The sequence below is a fragment of the Pieris rapae genome, chromosome 8 (genome assembly GCF_905147795.1).
Source record: "Pieris rapae chromosome 8, ilPieRapa1.1, whole genome shotgun sequence".
NCBI lineage: Eukaryota > Metazoa > Arthropoda > Insecta > Lepidoptera > Pieridae > Pieris > Pieris rapae.
Genome location: NC_059516.1, coordinates 693,212 through 714,238, shown reverse-complemented (window position 1 = coordinate 714,238; position 21,027 = coordinate 693,212). Strand labels below are relative to the sequence as shown.

Genomic DNA, 21,027 nt, shown 5'->3' with positions numbered 1-21,027 from the left:
TTGGTAATAAAATAACTGTAATGAACATTGTATGTTTAATTAACTTATTAAGACGCATACTGCAATGAAAATAATGTGATAATATTTCTTTTCAACTTTCCAGAACCGAAACGTAATGACATTTGTAGTAAATCTTTTTTAAGAGTCACCTTTCATCAATCAGTTCAAGGTCGACGATAAATACACAAATTATAGTCTATAAGGCTGGCATTAATTGTCCGATGAAGCATTCCGTTTGGTCACGCGACGCTCAGTCTCGGCTGTTCACTTTTACTGTCACTTTTACAATTTTGTATTCTATATATATTTTTTATCTGTGTTTAGATTATGTGAGGTATGGATTTTCAGTTTTAATCTGTGGCTTTCTGGTCCCGGGATTGATATGATTAAGACACATAACCGGCGTCGCAGACGCTGTATTGAAAAATATAATATGCATAAGTCAGTGATAATAATAGTTTTGATTTCGCAGAGAGATCACTCAGACATCAATGTTATATCAAAATTTAATTAGTATTTAAATAAATTATTGAACAATATAATATTTTATGTTAAAAGAGCCGTGTGTGCAACAAAATATTAATTATAATTAATAATTAAACGATGATTAAATCTTTTTAACTACGTAACTGCGCAGTGTACATCGACTCTGAGTATGAATTTTATAGAAATTAATATTGATCGCGTGACATGTTTCTAATATAGTATTATTAAATATAAAATTATTTACAGATACAAGAATGCCATCTATAACGAATTCCACGCTTTCTGATGCCTGGTGATGATCGACAGTCAAGCGTGACCTGAACAAGCAAGGTTGGTGTCATTGCCTTTTTTTGTATGAGTTTGTGAAGTCTCCTAGAGTTACCGATATGGAAGTCCGGCTTCCGTAGGTCAAATGTCTATGTCAAATGTAATATGTTAGTAAGTGTCTTTGGTTTTTTCTATTTGTATGTGTTTACGCTATGATTAATAGAGCTTGTGATAATTGTTGCTAAGGTATTTTGTATGGTAGAAGGTTTTATTATATAAATAATTTTTACGAAATTATAAGCGTTTAATATTTGTTATTGAGCGTTTCGGCAGTTTTTGCCGCGCACCACCACTATGTGGAACCAGCTGCTGACTTAGGGTCCTTCAAGAAAATATTGTTGAAACGCCGGCAACGTACTTGCGAGCCTTTTGGCAATGTGAGTGTCCATGGAAGGCGGTATCACGTAACATCAGGTGGGCCTGTCCGTTTGCCTCCTATTACATAAAGACCCTTACAAACACGTTGGTGAAATTAATTGATATTATTAGAAAAACATTTCTAAGAAAGAAATAATCGTGCTATTAATTAGGTCAAAGGAAATTATATATTGGAATGTCATATTTTAAAAAATAAACTTATCAAAATTCTGCAATAGCCAAAGAAAATAATTGTGTAAAATAAAATTCTCAGACATTCGGCTGTGTTGATAGAAATATAGAATCATCTTTTTGGACTGGTCGGATTTTATTCATGGTCTATCTTTGGGCTATTTCTTTAATATCTTTTAGCATTTGTGTCTGTCATATTGTTAACAATGTTTTCTTTAAAACTGTCAGCCCACTACCGACTATATCTAGCTCCGGATAAGTGTCTTTCTACGAAGATGTAAAAAACAAATTTCTCTATGAATATTGACTCTTCAAAATTACATGATATTCTAAGTTTTATCTATTTTATTCATAACTACACAAAAAGGTGTTTAATCGTAAGTTTTGAATGTATCCGTTAAAATTCCAGAGAATGATTCATGTGAGTCCCTGAATGGGAGAATATAAAGCTATTTTAAAATTTTAAAATTATTGGTTTTTTAATAAGTTGCGGTGCCTACATAATCCTTCCATCTATACAGTTATAAGAACAAGACACGGCATATCATAGTATTTTGCAATAGAAAAGTTAAGCAGTACTTGAATATTGCTCAACAAGAAAAAGGAAGCTATCTTAAGTACTTAAAAGAATGTTTAGATACTGTCAACGTAAATCTCACTAATCTGATAGCATTTGCTAAAATATCAATGACATAGTTTTGAACAGTTTAAGACTCAAGTATGTGTTGTTGTCTTCTAAGTAACACGTCTATTAACGATTTATTGACTAACATAGTATCATATAATTTGCTATAAAGTGTATTTTGTCTTTGTAATAGTGACCTTCCAAACATCGATGACATACATAGTTAAAAAATTGCATTATATGCAAATTTACGGCCTGACAGGAGTGTAAATTTGAGGTAATTATACATTTATCATCGACTGTTTCTGTTTACAAATATTTTTTATGGCGTGATAGAACTTACTATATAAATTGCTATATAATCATATACAACCGTGACCTCATTTCCTAGGTCTAAAATCACCAGTATTATCCAAATTCCTTCTGCCAAAACCAAACTAGGTTCAACCTCCATTCGATTAGTTAAAATATTGAATAAAATATTATCAAGTTACTTGACGTGGTAAACGGTTGATTATATATATTTGTTATCTTTTGAAATTTACATTATGATTACGTTTTATAATTGCCGACTGAACGCGTCATTATTAGACGAATAAAAAAGTTTAATAATGGAATGCGGAAACTGCTATAAGATTCGGGATCAAAAGATACAATAGAATACAATCAATGATACATAAAACGCGATTTAAACTTTGATGTCATTGTTGCGTTCTGTGAACTAATTTTATATTTAGGCTGTTTGTATACAAACGCCAGTGACGAGGATTTGTTTCGTCTGGTTACTGTGTTTTTAATAAATTCAAAAATATTCTTCTAATTCAAAAAAAGCATTTCACATATTTCTTGGATACTAAAGGCAAAAGTCATAAAGATATTTAAAATTAAATCAGGTTATGGTTAAATTAAAATAAAATTAAATATGGTTTGCAGCCATACGTATTGCGCCTATTATTATCGAACATAGTGGATTATAATTTGACGACTGGAATGTAACACAAGGAACACTTTGTAATAACTAGGAAATTTACCCCAAGTTTCGTCAAAATTGTTTTAGCAGCTGTCAATACCCGGATATCCCGATGAGCATTGTATATACCGAGGTCATGCCTATTATTTTAAACAGATAGCTATCGATCCAGCGTCTACGCATATTCTACTTCTTTCGGTGGCTATCCATTATTGGAGATTGACCGTCAGTCTCGTGATGTTTCTTGTCATGTGTCAGATGCAGCAACTCTTCCGCAGTTAGAATACCCGTTCACTCCCTAATGTAACAAAGCCATTATAATTAATTAAAGGTAATAGCGGTCAGGGCGCAACATGTGGCCCAGGTACGTAACATTTCGTTGTTCTTTTGACATTCCAACTCGATTAAGAACTTTCTCGTTAGAGACATCACATCTCAAACGCTTTTAAGCGCTGGCTTCAAAGCTTCCAAGCTTCACATATATACACGCGTATAGAACCATTACCCATATTTAACCCATCACAAAATTTTCTTCCTAACATTACCTATAATTATGCTGATATTGTATTATCCAAACGGATTCCTACTCTTTGTATATTTTTGTCAACGAGAATGTACTCTAATCGCTCACTTAACTGCACAATATTTATTTATGACTACATATAACCTTTTTAGAGTTTATGCGCGCGAGTTTATGCTCGCGCATGCAAGTTAGTATATATTATTATTTATCAGACATACCTATTTGGTCGACTTTAGAAAGACCCTTTTCTTATATTATATTGGTTTACTTAAAGGCAAAAGTTAATAAGTTGTTACGCCAAGTTCATGTAGTTTTAATCAACAGCCTAGCTTTTTAACTAAACATCGCTGTTTTACAAGGGGCCTGAAAGAAATTTAGCCAGTTCATCTAACAGCTAGCCTTAAATTGTTGACGTTTCGTTACTGGCCTAGCCAGTTGACTGTCTATTTAAATTTAGTTCTACTTTTTGTCACTCTCAAACTCGAAACAAACTCTTCGAATAACTTTCAGTCCGTTAGTTAAACGGCGCCGTTTAGTTAAAAAGCTAGACAGTTAATTGAACGGCTTATTAAGCTAGTTGGCTGCAACATATATATTTTAAAATAGACAAAGAGGTGAATCTAAAGTCTAAACTTTTCGAAAGTTCACGGTGTGGCCAATAGCTATTACAATCTTGTTAAACTAATCGTTGGCATCTTATGATATCTAATCATTTATATCCTTTAATCAAACACTTAATATGTGATTGACGTAGGGTAATTGGGGCATACTGATAAAGGGTTAAGGGCTGTGCAAGTGTGTAGTACTAGAGATTATTAGTGATTAGTATAGTTAAGTGTTTCGTAATCCACGGTGAATCACTAAGCTATTTATCTAATTGAAACATTCAATAGTTTGATTTCAAATCGGATGAGATTTTTGCAAAATTAATGGGTTGGATTACAGCTCGCTTCATACTGCGATTCTTATCCCTGTGGTCGTAGTTTCGATCACAGGCAGTGCACCAATGGAATTTCTATATATGTGCGAATATAACACTCGCTCGTACGGTGAAGTTTCCTTCATCGTAAGGAAACCGACATGCTTTAGAATAGTCGGCGGCGTGTGCCAGGCGCAGAAGGCTTTGAGAAAAATAGATACCGAAATATGAGACCTGGAAGGTAGAGCCATTGGTATAATAAATATCGTTGCGTTTCACATATGGTTTAATTAAAAAAGCATGTTTTGTAACACAATTTAGTAATCAAATAATATGATTCAATAACGTGTATTTTTAAATAAAACTTGTTTAAAAGCTGAAGTTTTGCAAAGTATTTGCTTAAAATGGATTAAATAGCTTGTATTAAATCTCTTTTCGGATATTGATAACATCAATAGACGTAATCAAGGTTTTATAATTATTGTCTTTACATAATAATAGACAACGTCGCTTATGTCGTTAGATCAAACTGTGGCATTAAAAAGAGTGCGGAAAGTTTATTGCCAGTTCTACTCCCTTTATTTGAGAACTGGCAGTAAATGTAAAATTAGAATCATTTAATGTATATTTATCTTTTTTGACGTTTATAACTGTACATTATGTTACCTATATGAATAAATGATTTTGATTTGAAATTTGATTCAAATCAGTTAAGTGGTTTAGAAGTCCATGTCACAAACAGTCTCGATAACTAATCGAGGGTGTTGAAGCACGAATTCCAAAAAAATCATGATTTATATTTAAATTTCAGCTTTTCTATTGTAATCGATCACAGAAAATCTAGTAATCTCATAATTGATAAATATTTCTGCTTATCTCGTTATAATCTCGCGTGTTGGACTGGTATTTAGGTAATGAAATTTTATCAACTAGAATTATCTTTGACCTTACAAAAACATAATTAAAAGGAAGTACGAAATCTATTTATTGTATTATTAACGGTTTCTTAAATAAGCATTAGAATTAGTATTATAAATACATTCTTAAATAATTATTGCTTCGTTTATATGAAATCGTGATTGGATTTGTTGTTGGAACGCGGTTAATATAAAAAATAGAAAAGAGGGGCTAGCGGGAAGGAGGCTCATCTTATATTGGAATAATGACGCCCATGGACACTCAATATCGACTCGTGGGTGCATTGCCGGCCAAGTCTGTAATAAATTCATTGCTAGTAGGTTGTAGGGAAGCCAACGAAAAAAAATTCCTTCTAAATAGCGGTAATAGTAAAAATTTTACTGTGTGAACCAATGGTTATCTTTCTATGTGCATAAGTGACGTTGTCAAAGTCAATTAAGGCATTTTATTGCCATATCAGCCTTCTACTTTACAAATGATTTTTGTTTCAGATGCCTCTGGCGATGAAGTATATTCGTCACGTGACGATTGGATTTGTGATACTATCATGGATATCCACACCGTTCAGTATGGCTAAGAAGAAATACACGTGCCCCATTGGCTTTTCCATCGCCTACACGAGAGAAAAGGGGCACCCAATCTGCTACAGATTAAAAGGACCAGAATCATTCAGCGATAAATACACAGACTGCGTGGGGAATTTATACACATCGAAACTGTATTTGGACTTAAATTTCACATCCCCAAACATGGTTCTATGGACTGAATTCAGATCGTTATACCCTGGTGGTACATTCGTGGATTGGTCCTTCACGAAATCCATGGGTACAGAGCTGGATTCATCGTTCGAAGTCAACATAGACCCAACGATAGATATAGGAGAAGAACTATGCGTTGCAATGGATCCAATTAGTAATTTCACAGCAGTGAAATGCAGTGATAAATATTTTAGTTACTGCTTTGTTAGGCCCTATTCAGACGAAGAAGATATTTCTGACATTGGTTGCGAAGATATTCGAGATGCTGTCAGATTCTGGAGCCCTGAATCGACTTGTCTGACAGTTTTGACAGGTGTGGCTGGTGGGCTAGTCAGGGCGACTTGGAAACAAGCTCAGGATCTTTGCGGTAAACGAGGTAGCTCTCTGATGTATCGAGGGTGGAGGTATTCCAATAGCCCGATATTTCATGATGCTGGCTACAATAATACGTATCCCCTGGGTGTGGTGATGAATTCAGAATTTACTTCGCTACGATATGATACAGTGTATGATCAATCTGAGGTAAGGAAATGATGCTATACAATTTTACTGTACAATACTTTTTTATATCACCAGTGCGGCGTTCTGTAAAGCAAAGAAAGTCCTGTTTTAATGTGTAATTGTTATGCCGACCAATCTGTGATTGTTCTGCCAAAATGTGTTATTATTATTATTTATTAATCATTATAATAAAGAAGCTTATTATTATTTATTAAGTCACTATTGATTGTGTACGGTTTCTGGGTCATTGGGATGTTTTAATTACAGAGGATTTTTTTTTATTCTATATCAACCACTCGCGTACAACAATAGAATAAAAGCGAAATATTGAAATGTTAATTGCTATGAAAGGAATGAATGCAATGAGTTGAAGAGAGTGCCTACGTCTATACGCTACGATTTTGATAATCGTCACGCTTATAAAACTAAGAAAGCCTGAGTGATAAAAACAGCCTTGGCTCGTACAGGTGGTAATTATTATGCGATAATTTGTTCAATATATAAAATATTTTTTCAGGTGCCAGCATCAGACTGGAATTTTAATGAAACGAGTAACAATAATTCAGATACTCTCCTTGGGGCTCTACGTGACGACTTTTGGTATCTTGTTAATGGGTCATATATCTTCTTTGATGTCATTTGTGAACGTAGTGTAACCATCAAGAAACTTAGCATGAACCTTAATATTGATATGTAAGTGTTTTCATACTATGAAAAATATAAAAATTGTTGCGGAATATTTAATCAGTCAACATTTATATGATTCGATTTTACGAGTGGGTTTTTGGGATTTCTATCTAGTCATGTGTTTATTGTAATTGCAAAATAGAAAGAGCACCACGTCTGGTGCTTTGTGGTGCTGGGATATATCCCGGCGAAATTATATCTTGGCAGGTATAAAAATCAGATCTTAAATTTGACAATTACGGAACTTAATACATTCCAACAACATAATCTATATGAAGTTGTAGTGTTAAATCGTGCAATTGCTTTTAATTCCAGTGATAACAAGATTACATTAACAATTAATGATACCATTGATAGTGACAAAGTGTTCTGCTACACCGACTCAATTCAACGCTATCCCACAAAAGTTGGAAAACGTAGAAAAGACGACACAAATACATTCATTGTGAAGCCAGAAAAGGATGGCTATTACTGGTGCACCCACGTGGACGTTAAACACTATGAAACAGCTGAATCAAATAAGATTCTATTTATACGAGAGAAACAATCCGTAGTCAACGTATTTGCAGTAAAATTGCGTCACCAGAAACGATTAAAACTGGACGTAATCGACAAAATGTCCAAGCTATGGGAGATGAAACTGAAAGAATACATTTATTTCCGAAACAAATATGAGAGTGTATTTGGTGAACTTAATTCTAATAAAAGCGAGGAGACGTTAAAAAGTTTCAAACTATCAAATCCCGGTTTAGAATGGAAGGACAAATCTATTATTGAGAAGATCAAAGTGCAGCGATTGTATCTTGATGCCCAAGATGTTCTCTTGCACGTTGAGCTTAGCCCGAATATATTTGCTGTGTCTCCAGGGGTATGGGATGGATTGGAGATAATGTATATGAAACCTGTTTATTACTGTAAAGGGTTTGATACAGTTCCAACTGTAGCATTGGGTGAGTTTCTTCTAGTTAAATTAAGATATTTATATTTCTTAATTGATTAACTTTTTTTAAAAAAGTATTGTCAAAATCCCGGCGGCTATTTAGACGGATTTAGGTTCCTAGATTATAATATGTACTTGTTGTACTTCTAACGAGTCGAAAACTTATTTGCAATTCAATTATTTATGTATATTTAGTAGCCAGAATGATCTTATAATTGTAATGTTAAGGGTAATACAGGTTAATCGAAATGACCTCTTTAATAAGAAGACGTGCTCAATTATTTCACAATTGAAAAATACGGATTAAGGTATTTTGCTCACAAAGGTCAAGCATAATAAGATTACTCTTTTAGATAGATAGAGCAGTGTTGGCCTAGTGGCTTCAGACTCGCAACCGTAGGTCGTAGGTTCGATTCTTGACAGTGCAACAATAGAATTTCTAATACTATGCGCATATTTTGACCTTGTGGGAAAACCGGATTGCCTTAGACCCAAAATCTCGACGGCGTGTGTCAGGCACAGAAGGTTGATCACCTATTAAATTGGCAAATAATCTTGAAACAGATACAGACATCTGATGCCAAAACCTAAAAAGTTGGTAGCGCCATTGATTTATTTTTATTTACTTATCAAAGTGATAGTTGCAATCTTCGCACGCTTACACAATATATACATATATAATACAGTTTGATCTATTATCATTTAATTTTAATATTTTGATTTTTCTTGCTTTCAAAAAGAGAAAATCATAATATTTTTTATTATTTATTAGGTTTAATCAATCTAAGAACAGATTAAAATATTGATGTCACACTGATGATTGATGACACACTGTTTTTTTTCTAATTACACCACTTGTATGTTGATATGTACCTAAAAATTTGAACTATAACATTATGTAAACGGAGAAAGACAGACAGGACGCTTTTGTGATGATAAATGATACAGCCGCCCATGGACATTGCCAGAAGGCTGGCAAGTGCGTTGCCGGAGGATATACACGCTTACTGCGATACAGATACCGGCAAACTTCTTGCGCATTAAACAAGGGAGATTGCTTTGCGCAGGCAAGGACTTTCGTTCAAGATGTTTGCCGGTACGTCTATCTATAACTTTGTTTTGTATTCCCAGGTGATTCAATTGCGTCATTCGGATGTCGGACCCACACATGCGTTGGTGACTTCAACGATGGTGTCCAATGGGTTACCAGTGCCACTCGAGACTGTTCGACTCCCGTCACTTATTATATTGATGCCGAAGTAGAGGTTAACACCGAAGTTCACTACGTCATGCCCACAGCTAATCCTACACCTGAGACTGTAAGTTGGTTCCATGATGCTATAGTTTAAATTTATTGTGTATTTAATGAAAGTCAACAGGTAAATAGAGATAAACATTTCGACAGATTATAATTATAGCTTTCTCTACTCTTTGCCGGAGACCTATTCGCTAAGCGTATGAGTATTATAGTATGATGTCCTTCGATAACAGACCGTTCCAATTTTTAAAAGGCCTGCAACGCACTCGCCCTCTGGCATTGTCTGCCTGAGTGTCCATTGGCGGCTGTAGCACTTAACATCAGATGAGCCCCACGGCCGTCTCATTTCCTCCTACTCTATATAAAAAAATAAGAGAATATTAAAAGAAAGCAAAATACTTTCTGTGGATTTTGTAAAGATGACTTATATAATAGTTTCGTTGAAATTTGGCCATATATGGGCTGTAAATAAATAAATATATGTATGGAAAATTATGTAAAACATTATATATTGGATACTTGTTTGTATTATTGGAAGGTAGTGTTTCGTAGAGTATAAAATTAGGGTGGCATTAGATTAATTCGATTGCTACTGGGATATACTGACGTATGCAGGATAAAATTTATTCTGTCGAAAGCCATACATACTTAAGTGTGTATGGTATAACGATATCTTTTATTTCTTAAATTTTAACTAAGTGATTCATTAATTAAAATTATACACTCTACGGGTGTTACGCGAATTACGCCCCGGAACTATTCGTAATATTATTATTCATGGGCGAGCCGAGACGCAAGTGCCTGCGAGACTCGTTTCTTTTATTTCTGTTTTCCTCTTTCAGGATAGATTTTTAATACACTAAGCTTTCATTTCGTTGATCATTTTAATAAAGACTCTCATCTCATACGTAAATAACATAAAATTGCATGACAAGCTATGGATCCACTTTTATCTAACCAATTTTAATCTTTAGCTTCGACATTCCACGGATAGTTCATCAGAATCAACGGAAGACGAGGATGTTGTTACTAAAGATGAAATACTAACTGCCACACCATCATTACCACCTGACGAAATACTAACAGGAACACCGTATATAACAACTGAAGGAATAGCAACCGGGACACCTTTCATACCAACTGATCTCACACCACCAAGTCTATCAACTACACCAGCTCCTCCTAGACCGGTAATTTTAAAAAGTAGTCTTTAACAGTCTGTTAATAGTCTTAATGAGGGGAAATTTTTCATATTTTAGGATGATTTCGAAGATGTACCTACAGCTTTTTTGTTAAAAAAAAGGGAGAGAGCGATTCAGAAAGATTGAGAAAGATTGAGAAAGATTGAGAAAGACTGAGAAAGGGAGATCGAGAAAAAATACACGCTATTGGTCGATGTATTCGTTTAGTAGTTACATATTAAAACAGATGGAAATTCTGTCGGTGCTATTACCTTAGAAATAATTAATTTACAAAGAAAAATTCACTTCATGTGTACTTTGTACGCACTCAATTTTTTGTTTAAATCAAATATTTTACTTTGATATTGATTAATTATATACAGAATTATGCTGAACATAAGTATATTTTTCAGCCAGAAGAAGTATTGCAACAAGTGATGGACGATTTGATGAGCCTCACTGATGATACTAATCCAATTTTCGTTGAAAATATTACGACGGTCTTTGATCAAGTAAGTGATTTATTACTTATGATATTCGGCAAACTTTTAAAAAGAAATCACTTGCAATTAATATACATATGAATAATTTACTGTTCAAATAACTTTTCACCAAATCTCAGTTTTGTACCGCGCAGTCCGGGAATACAACGACCACATTTATGCCTTAAATTGTTTAAGCTATCGCGGAACATGCTTCAAAGTAATATGGAGATTGTTCAGAGGAGTTTGTTGCCTGATACCTGCAGCTGAGTTTAATTTTTGGACGTCAAGGCAGAATACAAAATACCATCCGTGTCACCTTGATGTCCTTCGTTCCACAACTGAGCGGTTTCTAAGGCAGTTTTTGCCACGTACCACCGCTGTGTGAAATTAGCTGCTCAGTGCCCACTTAAGTATTTCTGAACCAATTCGACTTAGGGTCTTAGACTATTATATTAAAAAAATGAAACATAAACATATACTTATGTATAAATTATATGAAACAAAAGAAAATACTAAAGAAAAACAAATATGCGGAGTACTAAGATCCTAAAATCTTTCAGGTAGACCATCTTCTAGAAGATTCAGATGATTTGACGATCCCGAGCCAAATGTTACATATGCTGGACAGACTCGGTTCTACGATAAAATTAAATGGATCCCATGTGGCAACTGCCGTGAGAAGCAATATTGCTTTGGTGATGGCTGATGCTACACCAAATAATCCGGTTAGAGGAATCCGGATCGCAGCCAGGAGTGATGACGTGTTTGTGAATGACGCCTTTCAAGTTATAAGTGGTGAGTGACTTTCATAAAAAAAAATATTCATTTATTTATTTCAGAAATACATACATATTAAGAAATAAATAAAATAAATAAATATTCCAAATGTCTATGCCAATACGATAATTTCGAGAGAAAAAAAAGTATTAAATATTAAACACATTATATACACAATATCGTTACTGAGAATTCTCTCTGAGAACATATGTCGATTGTCGACATAAATAAGTCTATAGTGTCAGGGACAGCATTCAGTATCCGCTAATTGGTTCTAGCCCTTGGTATCGCAAATAACCTAGGCATTTGCTATAAGAGTTATAGGAGGAAATATTGTTTTTGTGTGTTTGCCTAGTCTTAACGACTCTCAACCCCGAGGACCTGCAATTTCTAGTGATATATGTTCAGCATCATCAAATGTTGATGTTGATGATGATATGATAACACATGCCGTCAAGGTTCTATGACTTATATCTCAGTTACAAAAAACGATTTGTGTCAAGGACAGATGGCTGATCCTATGAGATAGATTTGAGGTTTCCCATATTTACCCATAGTGCCACTGTTCTATAATAATATTACTTTTAAATTGATAAGCAATTATTGACAAATCGTATCTTTTCACAAGTAGCTGAAAATAAAAGTAATAATTCCAATTGAGTTTTGATTTTATTGTTTCATGTGATTACAGTTGCTCCAAACGAGACATCTCTCCAAAGAGGTGATAGTGAGGCTGTGGTGGTTTTACCAGGCTCAGTGTCGGACTCTCAGCGTCGAGTAAGCTTTGTAGTGTTTAGAAATGACAAAGCCTTCCAGAACACGGACTTGCATGCCGTTAACAGTCGAGTGCTTAGTATCAAAGTGGAGAATGTCACTAAATTTACTGGTGGAGAGGTAAGTCTTTGTGCAATGCCCAATTTCCTTATTTAATTTTCCATTATTTAAAATTTGTAACATTGCAAGTCCGGTCATCAGTTTTCTGTATCTGTTTCATGATCATTTCTTTAATAGGCAAGTAGGTATCCTTTTGTGCCTAACACACGTCGTCGACTTACTGGTGTAAGACAATCCAGGTTCCTCACGATGTTTTCCTTCACCGTTCGAGCGAATTTTAAAACGCACGTAGAAAGATAGATAGAATAAAATTTTCAAACAATTTCATTTCATTATCTAACATTCTTTGCAGGTTATCGACATTCATCTCAGTCCAATTTCGTCAAATATAAGCAGAAACCAAAGCCGAACTTGCGGTTATTGGAATTTCCTTGATGATGGATCTGGGTCCTGGTCTCAAGACGGCTGCACCTTCATACCTTCCACGGGAAATGGAGTTTTGGATACCTGCCGCTGCACACATCTGACTCACTTTGCGGAAATTCTCATACCGAAAGAAGTTTTCAGCGAACGTCACGAGAACATTCTAGAAATGATCACCGTTATCGGATGTTGCGTCTCTTTGTTCGGGTTGTCTTTAGTCGCAGTGACCGCCATCATGTTCCGCTCCTGGAGACGGGACTTCAGCAACAAAATTTGGCTCCAACTCTGCATTGCAATATTCCTCATGGCGCTGACATTCATTGTCGTGGTTTTTGCCCGTTTCAGTACTTATAACATTCCCTGTATGCTGATAGGTGTCGCTTTACATTACTCTGTGCTGGCATCCTTCTGTTGGATGCTAGTAGCAGCCGTTCTGTCATACCGACGCCTAGTTCTCGTCTTCACTAGGGACGCCTCTCACAAATTATTGCGAGCGTCCGTGTTCTCTTGGGGTTTACCTTGTGCCATCGTCGGGATCCTTCTTTCAGTTGCCCCGCACTCATACGCTGGGCGTTTTGAAGAGAAGACTCCCACCGGTGCCTTCTGCTATCCTTCCGGTGTGAGTTTGTGGGTGACAGTCTACGCACCGATCTGTGCAGTGATCTTTGTGAACTGGACGCTATTTATCTTGATAGTCCGCTCTGTGTTCGCATCGAGAAGAATCCAACGGCACGGCGACACCAATGAAGCGTTGCGGTGCGCTTCCGTCAGTTGTTTATTAGTGTTTTTGTTCGGGTTACCTTGGATCTTCGGTCTCTTTGCATCGAATATCGTTTCTGCGTATTTGTTTACGTTGACTGCGTCGTATCAAGGTTTTATATTGTTTATTTTCTTTGTGGTGGGTAATAAAAAGACGCGTGATTTGTGGTTGAACAAGTTAAAGATAAAACAGACTCGCAAGGTTCCTGTCACCTCGTCTTCTTACTCAAACAGAAGTACGGGATGGAGGCCAAATACAAATACGACTATTGAAACCAAGGTCTCGAAGCCGAAATCTCTGTCCACTCCAGATGACTCGCGGTTCTCTTGACGAAAGTCGCGAATACCGCCCAAGAGGGGCTGGTACTTGGGCAGCTATGATTCCTTCCAAATATAACATTAGTTTCGCCAGCTCTAAGTGTGGTGAGACTGCTCGATTCTTCTAGTCTTTTAACAGTGGCGGTAACATTTCTGGAAATATGAATTTAATTCACAATCTCAATTTTATTGTGTTACCCATAATTGGTTTTGTAATGACTTATAAGTATTAGTCGCAATAATTGCTTTATTACGACCGATGTCTTGCCTTGGAAAATTCCGTCCGCCGCTGTTTTTGTAATTAGTGTTCTGCCTTATTTATTCTCGAAGGGTTAGTATAATATAATATTTATAACAAATATCTTTTAAAATATGTTGTAATTATTAAGATGAAATGTTCCATTAGTGGTTAGGTGTAGATGGCGTTTTACCATTTCCTATATATATTTTTATATAACCTTAAACTTTTGTAAATAATCTAGCTTATAAATTACAAAATATCTAGAGGCTATGTGGTAGAAATGTTAAACCAAATAATTTTTGACTTGTACGTGTAAAATATTTTTAAGACATAATTTATTGTTAATGCATTTTGAAGACCACTTGCAATAAAATAATATGATATACAAAAAACTCTTTTTATGAAACTCTACATGATAATCAATAAGACAATAAGAAATCAGTTGATCGTTAGGGCCTTTGACCTGATTGCATCTATTTCTTTGATATCTTTTTGTCATAGACAAGTAGGTGATCAGATTTCTACGCCAGAGATGCTGTTTGGACTACAAGTAAAGTTTCCTTACTATATTTACATTACTTGCCAAGCTAGTCAAAAAAAAGAAATCTTTACGAGCATAACAAAGTTATGAAGCTAAGGATTGAGACACGCACTCTTTAACCACTCCACTAGATTTGTTCTACGTCGTCACATATAATTCCCAAATCAATGTACACAAAATACTGTAAAAATTATTTTATATGAGTAAATATCGAGTTTCTTGCCCATCCTTCTCCATGTAAAACTACATTTTAGCAGCAACTAGAGCTTTTTTTTAAATATTTTTACTTGTAATTTTGATAAAAGCGCCTATGTAATAGGTCTCATTGAAATAAATCATTTGAATTTTGAGTTTGGGTATGTTTTAAATAATTAATTCAATTGATCGATATTTTCGTTTGTTATGTAACAGGAGGTAAACTGGCAGGGGGTACCGCCGCCCATGGACATTACATTACCAGAAGCCTCGCACTTGCGATACATGTCCATGGGCCAATCTACGTACTTTCGTTGTCGACTTTTTGACAACTAGTACGCTGTTTTCTTGAAAGGCCGTAAGTCTATTATTATATATATTAAGTATTGGTTCTGAAATACTTCAATGGTTGGTTCCACGTAGTTGTTTATTTATAACTTTAAATTTTATATAAATTAATCAGTAAAATTGTCTGCATCCTTCACTAAATTATCACTTTCTTGTCTAATACGTGTATAACGTATTCAAGGAAACCTACAAGATCTATATTGTAAACCTCAACAAGAATAGCCCGTCGCTTAGCAACGCCCTATTTACAATAACGCTTCACTACCATATTGTTTATAGAGCTATAACATTGTCATTGTAGGCTGATTTTGTAGCCATTTCTGTGGCAAGAGTGTAGTGAAGAGCACGTAAAATGTACTGGGGAATTAGCCCTGCATTGGACCTGCAGCAGGAGTATATTAAGCACGGCGACAGAAATGCATATGAACTTAATTTTCTCGTCATCGGAGGCTGCGATGCGAGACACCTCATCAAAACACTGGCGCAAGCGTACCGACACAAGAGAAGGTACATGAATCTGTTCGTTGTGGATGGTTGTCCTGAACTTATTGCACGTCAACTGCTTCTTCTTTCCTTGGCCTTGGAACGAACGACACGATGCGGCTTGCTGGAGAAAACGAGACGCTTCCTCGAAGTTTACGGCAATCTCTTACTTCGACCAACAACCTCCCGGTATCTAAGCGGGAAATCTCGCCAATTGGTTGAAATGATCACTAACCCAGAATACATGAGCTGTCTTGTACCTTCCGTGTCTATAGACCAGATGAAGTACCGAGAACGCGATTATATGGAGAATCTTTTCAACTTCTGGACCACAGGTAACACAAACCAATTTAACGCCTGTGAACTTTGGGAGCACCGTCTACGTCATAGCCTCGGCGTAAGGTACGACAATAGATCAGGAGTTTTCGATTGGGACTATCACATGCGTGTAAAAGAGATTGCCAGCCAAATTTGTTTCCAGGAATATAAGCACTTTAGAGAGCATGGGATTGCTTACACTTGGTTAGAGACGGAAGTTTGCAGACCGAACGTAAGTTTTGCTGCAGGCGTTTACAAATGCGGTGATAGATACTTACACAGGGGATATCTGGGAGATATGGTGAGCTCACCGTACTTGGCGTATGGACTAGACTGTGAAGACAAAGACATGTTGAAATCGACTCATGGCGTTAACTACAAACGCGCCACAGATATTTCCGAACGTAATTTATTGAGGATGTTTTATGAGTTGGAGAATCGACAGGCGTTTGATGTAAATGCGTTTAACTTGGATAATCAACAGAACCTGGGCATGGTGAGGTTGAGTCAACTTGACGCGAAGATTTCTGAGAGTGGTCATGAAGCTCCGTTGATTTTGCGAGAGGATCGCGACACGTATATCGATGTGGATTTTGGTAAAGTTCATTTTCTATCGCTGTCTGCGTTGGAACACTACCCGCACAAGCCGCACTTTCAGGGACTGTTTCATGGTGTGTTCGTTGGCCATAACATGCTCTCCCGTTTGAAGCCTAGTGTATGGTCGATGGCTCGTGATGATGCTGTAGTGCTGATGGAGTCTCGCAAGTATATGGTTGGGTTGAAGCGAGATGATGTAAAGTCATACGGAGAGCTAATTCAACAAGCGGCTACGACAGCGCAATGCGATAAAATTACAAGTTTTAATCCGGAAAAAGATGATTTTGCCAAATTTGTTATAAGGAGAAAAAGTGAGAGCACTGATATATCACTTTAATGTAATTTAAACTGATGTTTTATTTGTAGTGTTTAATAAACTAAGTAATATCTCTCACATTATTCATTATTTGATCTCCAATATTTGATAAATGTAATACATCTATATATTTTTCAAATGTAGCTCTATCTGCGCTCATTTTTAGGTATTAATCAGTAATAAAGTATTAAGTAACACAAGGGTAAATAATACAACTTCAAAAATTTGTATTCATCTATTTTCGGTCATTAATAATATTATGTTACATTCATTTATTAAATAATATAGCAAATATATTTACAAGGACGAAATAAAAAGGAAAATCATAACGATTCAACGTTTTTCGTTTAAAATTCGTATTTTATAATACATAATATCACTTATTAATAAAATTCATGATCAGTTAGTAGTGGAGATTCCACGGATTCACTTAACCTTTTCATATATTAACTTACGTTATCCGCTACATTAGACAAACCTAAAGTTCAACTTTATAGTTATTTTTAGCATAAATGTTACAATTATTAACATATAATAACTTCACAGACCGCTGTTTAAAAGACATTGTATGTTTCATAATAAACTAGATTAAAGCTTTGTTCATCAAACTATAAAAACATATAACATTATAATAAGATTTTTTACTATCTAGTAAACTTGAGCGAAACAAAAGCACAACCAAATTATTGCGCGGTGAATAAAGTGTGTTTTAATTGAGTATTTAATTTACACCTGAATTTAACTAAGAACATATTCCGATGTTAAAAGACTTACATTTATTCTACATCTTACGTTGTTCATACAACAATTTACAGACAACTTCAACCTCGTGGTGTAGATAGAAATACTTGAGAATACAACATTATGTGCGTACATCCAAACATTCATAACCTACGCTTACGAAATAATGGAACAGACAATTATGTGAATCCGTAGAGGCCCGGTTCACTACCGTGAGCAATGGCGGTAAACGGCGTCCGCAAATTGACGTTTTAGGCCCGCGCGACACGCGAGTGCGGTCGGTCACACAGACTACACACGATAGAACGTACAGTACAGATAATATACAGAGGATTATAATGGTAGACAGACATCTAACACGATATTAAGACTGTCACTGCTAAAAACCTGTACTTTCATAAAATAAAACATGAGAACGACTTCATAGTAAGCGAATAAAAAAACTGGTAGCATTTAAAAATTTAAAAAAAATGCCGGCATGGAGATAATTGACCGTAGAAAAATTAATCAATAAATTTACCAGAAAATTTGATTGTCAGAAGCAGTGCCTTATATTTGTGTAGTGTGCAAAATTACGAGTTCCCCTTCTTTCTAATTTTAATTGTATTTCTCCGCTGTAGAACGAAACGATGAATACATTAGCTAAATTCTTTATAACTGAACTTTAAGTAACTGGTTCTCTGATTGAATTTTCTATACACATAGTTATCGTACAACCAATATAAACTGTTGTTTTTTTTCCTACCTAGGGTAAGTGTTATCTACTTTTCTTATACACATCAATTACTATTTAAATTATACGACAACGGTTTAAAATTACATACACACAACTGGAAATTGAGCGTCTTACCAAAATTTTTCATGCCTACAAATAATTACGTGATACTTATTAATTACCTCACTGGCTCTGGCAGTGTTTTGGACTTAATGCATAACCGCAGAGTAAGAAGTAATATTGGTATCGTAATAAACTATACCCGTATTTACCGTCTTAGGTCTCGACCGCACGCACGGATGTTTCAAATGATTCGCGCACGCGACGCCGACTGGGCGCGACGTGTCGACAATACGCTTTATTAAATGCGCGAAAGTGATAGATATTCATTGATAAATGCAGACATAGAGATGTATATATTTGATGCAATTTAAATTTCACTCGATATCAAGTTTTATCTTAGTCTTAGCGAGTGCCACGCCCAGTCACAGAGTATTGAATTTATGACTACCCTGTACGAATTAATATTTTACTATTTAGACTTACACATTATAACCATTACCTATAAGATTAATTACTTAAAATCGAGACCCTTAGGCTCAACATCGTTTGTATATTTAACGAAATACGTCAGTACAGCTTTTTTAATCCACTGAAGATGTGTTTTGAGCTCGAAACGGGAATGCAGCACATCGTCATAGTTATAAAAAAAGCCGCACAGACGACGATTCGTCCACATTGAAGTTAAACGAATTGTTGATGTCTATTCATTGATTTTACTTTAATTAACTACTAGTTACAACGTGGCAAGCCACCTAACCTAGCGCAAACGCGAATGAAACGATAACGCCCTAAATTGTCACAATAAATTAAAACAGAAAACTATAACATATAGGGACCATCCCTGACGAAGCACCGAGACTCATTTGACACATTAAACTACAATCGAACTATAACTTCCATTGGTAATATTTGATTTATGCGTTTAAATACCTAGAACTAATCTATTTCGCGTTTCTAGTAAAAAACGCTGCGAGTCATGACGTTTCGTCAGTATGTGTACTTCAACATCTTCCACAAGTTTGGGTAAATTCGTGTTAAATTTAATAGATACAATTATAATATACATATACAGGTACAATATACGTTCTGATAAAATCCGAAATAACCTTTATTCACATTAACGTAACCTATTTAGAACATGTGTACGCAATAGACTAGATACAAAAACTTTATAGTGCATGGTGTCGCAAGATCTCTGAATTTCAAACTAATTGCTAGAGTGACGTTGACGCCTTTGAGAATCCGAAACGAAATAGACATTCGATATATCCAGTGTCAATAAGTAAACCTCGCGAAGTGGGCTGTTTGTCGGAGAGGTGATGCGGTATGATAGCGACTGACTGACTCTCCGGGGACGGGTGCCCGCCTTCGTGCTACGACGAACCAAACAACTCACGGATCTACGTCGCCGAGCTCGCGTCGCGCTTCAACCTTATCAATCCAACTAACTCATGACACGTTAAAGCTTCGCTTGTGTATTTATGTAATTTGTTAAACGCCTATCTAAGTAGCGGATCGTTGAGCCCGTCTTCACAAGTGCCGAGCTCGACGCGAGAGGGACCTCGGCACCGCACTTACAGCTACATCCATCGAACAATTAGTCACTTACACTAGACAAACACTCGGCCGCGGTGGCGTCGCGCGCGGCGCGTTAGACATAAAGCGTATCGATTCAAAACGAACATAACATCGCTCCACGAACGACGCCGCCGCGGGGCACGCTCGTGGCGTAACGCTAAACTAAATATTTCAGTCATATCATAACGTGCACTTTATGATATATGTACATTTGACGATCTAACGATTAATACGTATTCACATGCGCATTCACTATGTGCGTCCTAAGCTAGCGGTGTCGATAGTGCGGGGTCAGTGGGTGTACTCCGGAAATGCGGCGGGGCGGTCGCTGGCCGAGCTGCCGACTGGCGATGGGAAGTAATCCCGCGCCGCTACCGTCTCTTCACTCGCCCACCGGGCTAACTGTTGTTGAGCTTGAATAAATTCATCACTAGAAAATGATAGAGAACAGGAACGGAGAGCGCGCTCTGTGGCGCCGGACGGGCTCCAGAGTCTCTTCTAGCCAATTTGACCGCGTGGAAATGAGACTATATGTAGACGGTGTTTATATGATTTGCTACGAGTTACAGTTGAGGGCATAACATGAAACTGATTAGGTTTGTAAATATAACATTTTCGAATCTAAAGGAAGAAATCAAATGAATTAAAATATG

At 36.1% G+C, this 21,027-nt stretch overlaps 3 protein-coding genes across 13 annotated transcripts in view; 2 read left to right on the top strand and 1 right to left on the bottom strand.

Annotated features, from left to right (window-relative positions):
* The window catches only part of LOC111001031, a 29,660-nt gene extending 14,797 nt beyond the window's left edge, over positions 1 to 14,863 (top strand). The window contains exons 2-11 of one of the 3 annotated variants that reach the window (XM_045629108.1): positions 733 to 816; positions 5,809 to 6,597; positions 7,094 to 7,269; positions 7,579 to 8,213; positions 9,335 to 9,522; positions 10,436 to 10,651; positions 11,056 to 11,154; positions 11,688 to 11,922; positions 12,596 to 12,798; positions 13,091 to 14,862. In XM_045629108.1, coding sequence (XP_045485064.1) covers positions 5,809 to 6,597; positions 7,094 to 7,269; positions 7,579 to 8,213; positions 9,335 to 9,522; positions 10,436 to 10,651; positions 11,056 to 11,154; positions 11,688 to 11,922; positions 12,596 to 12,798; positions 13,091 to 14,251 — 3,702 coding nt within the window. In that variant the 5' untranslated portion in view covers positions 733 to 816 and the 3' untranslated portion in view covers positions 14,252 to 14,862. Of the gene's footprint in view, positions 1 to 732; positions 817 to 2,069; positions 2,265 to 5,808; positions 6,598 to 7,093; positions 7,270 to 7,578; positions 8,214 to 9,334; positions 9,523 to 10,435; positions 10,652 to 11,055; positions 11,155 to 11,687; positions 11,923 to 12,595; positions 12,799 to 13,090 lie in introns of those variants that run through there. The other 2 variants (XM_045629109.1, XM_045629110.1) reach the window with 2 other exon arrangements.
* A 949-nt stretch (positions 14,864 to 15,812) lies between these two features.
* LOC111001033 (dynein axonemal assembly factor 3 homolog) lies at positions 15,813 to 17,304 on the top strand. The gene has a single exon (XM_022270700.2). It carries the CDS (start codon positions 15,916 to 15,918, stop codon positions 17,296 to 17,298), a length of 1,383 nt encoding a protein of 460 aa, XP_022126392.2. The 5' UTR covers positions 15,813 to 15,915; the 3' UTR covers positions 17,299 to 17,304.
* Positions 17,305 to 17,497: 193 nt separating this feature from the next.
* Positions 17,498 to 21,027, bottom strand: part of LOC111001032 (disintegrin and metalloproteinase domain-containing protein 11) — a 338,822-nt gene continuing 335,292 nt past the window's right edge. For 7 of the 9 annotated variants that reach the window (XM_045629101.1, XM_045629099.1, XM_045629104.1 and 4 more), the window contains one exon: positions 17,498 to 20,804. In XM_045629101.1, coding sequence (XP_045485057.1) covers positions 20,666 to 20,804 — 139 coding nt within the window. In that variant the 3' untranslated portion in view covers positions 17,498 to 20,665. The remainder of the gene's footprint in view (positions 20,805 to 21,027) is intronic. The other 2 variants (XM_045629106.1, XM_045629107.1) reach the window with 2 other exon arrangements.

Bases quoted from the DNA above. Each gene is read 5' to 3' on its own strand.
- LOC111001033 (XM_022270700.2), top strand. From the start codon at position 15,916: ATGTACTGGGGAATTAGCCCTGCATTGGACCTGCAGCAGGAGTATATT.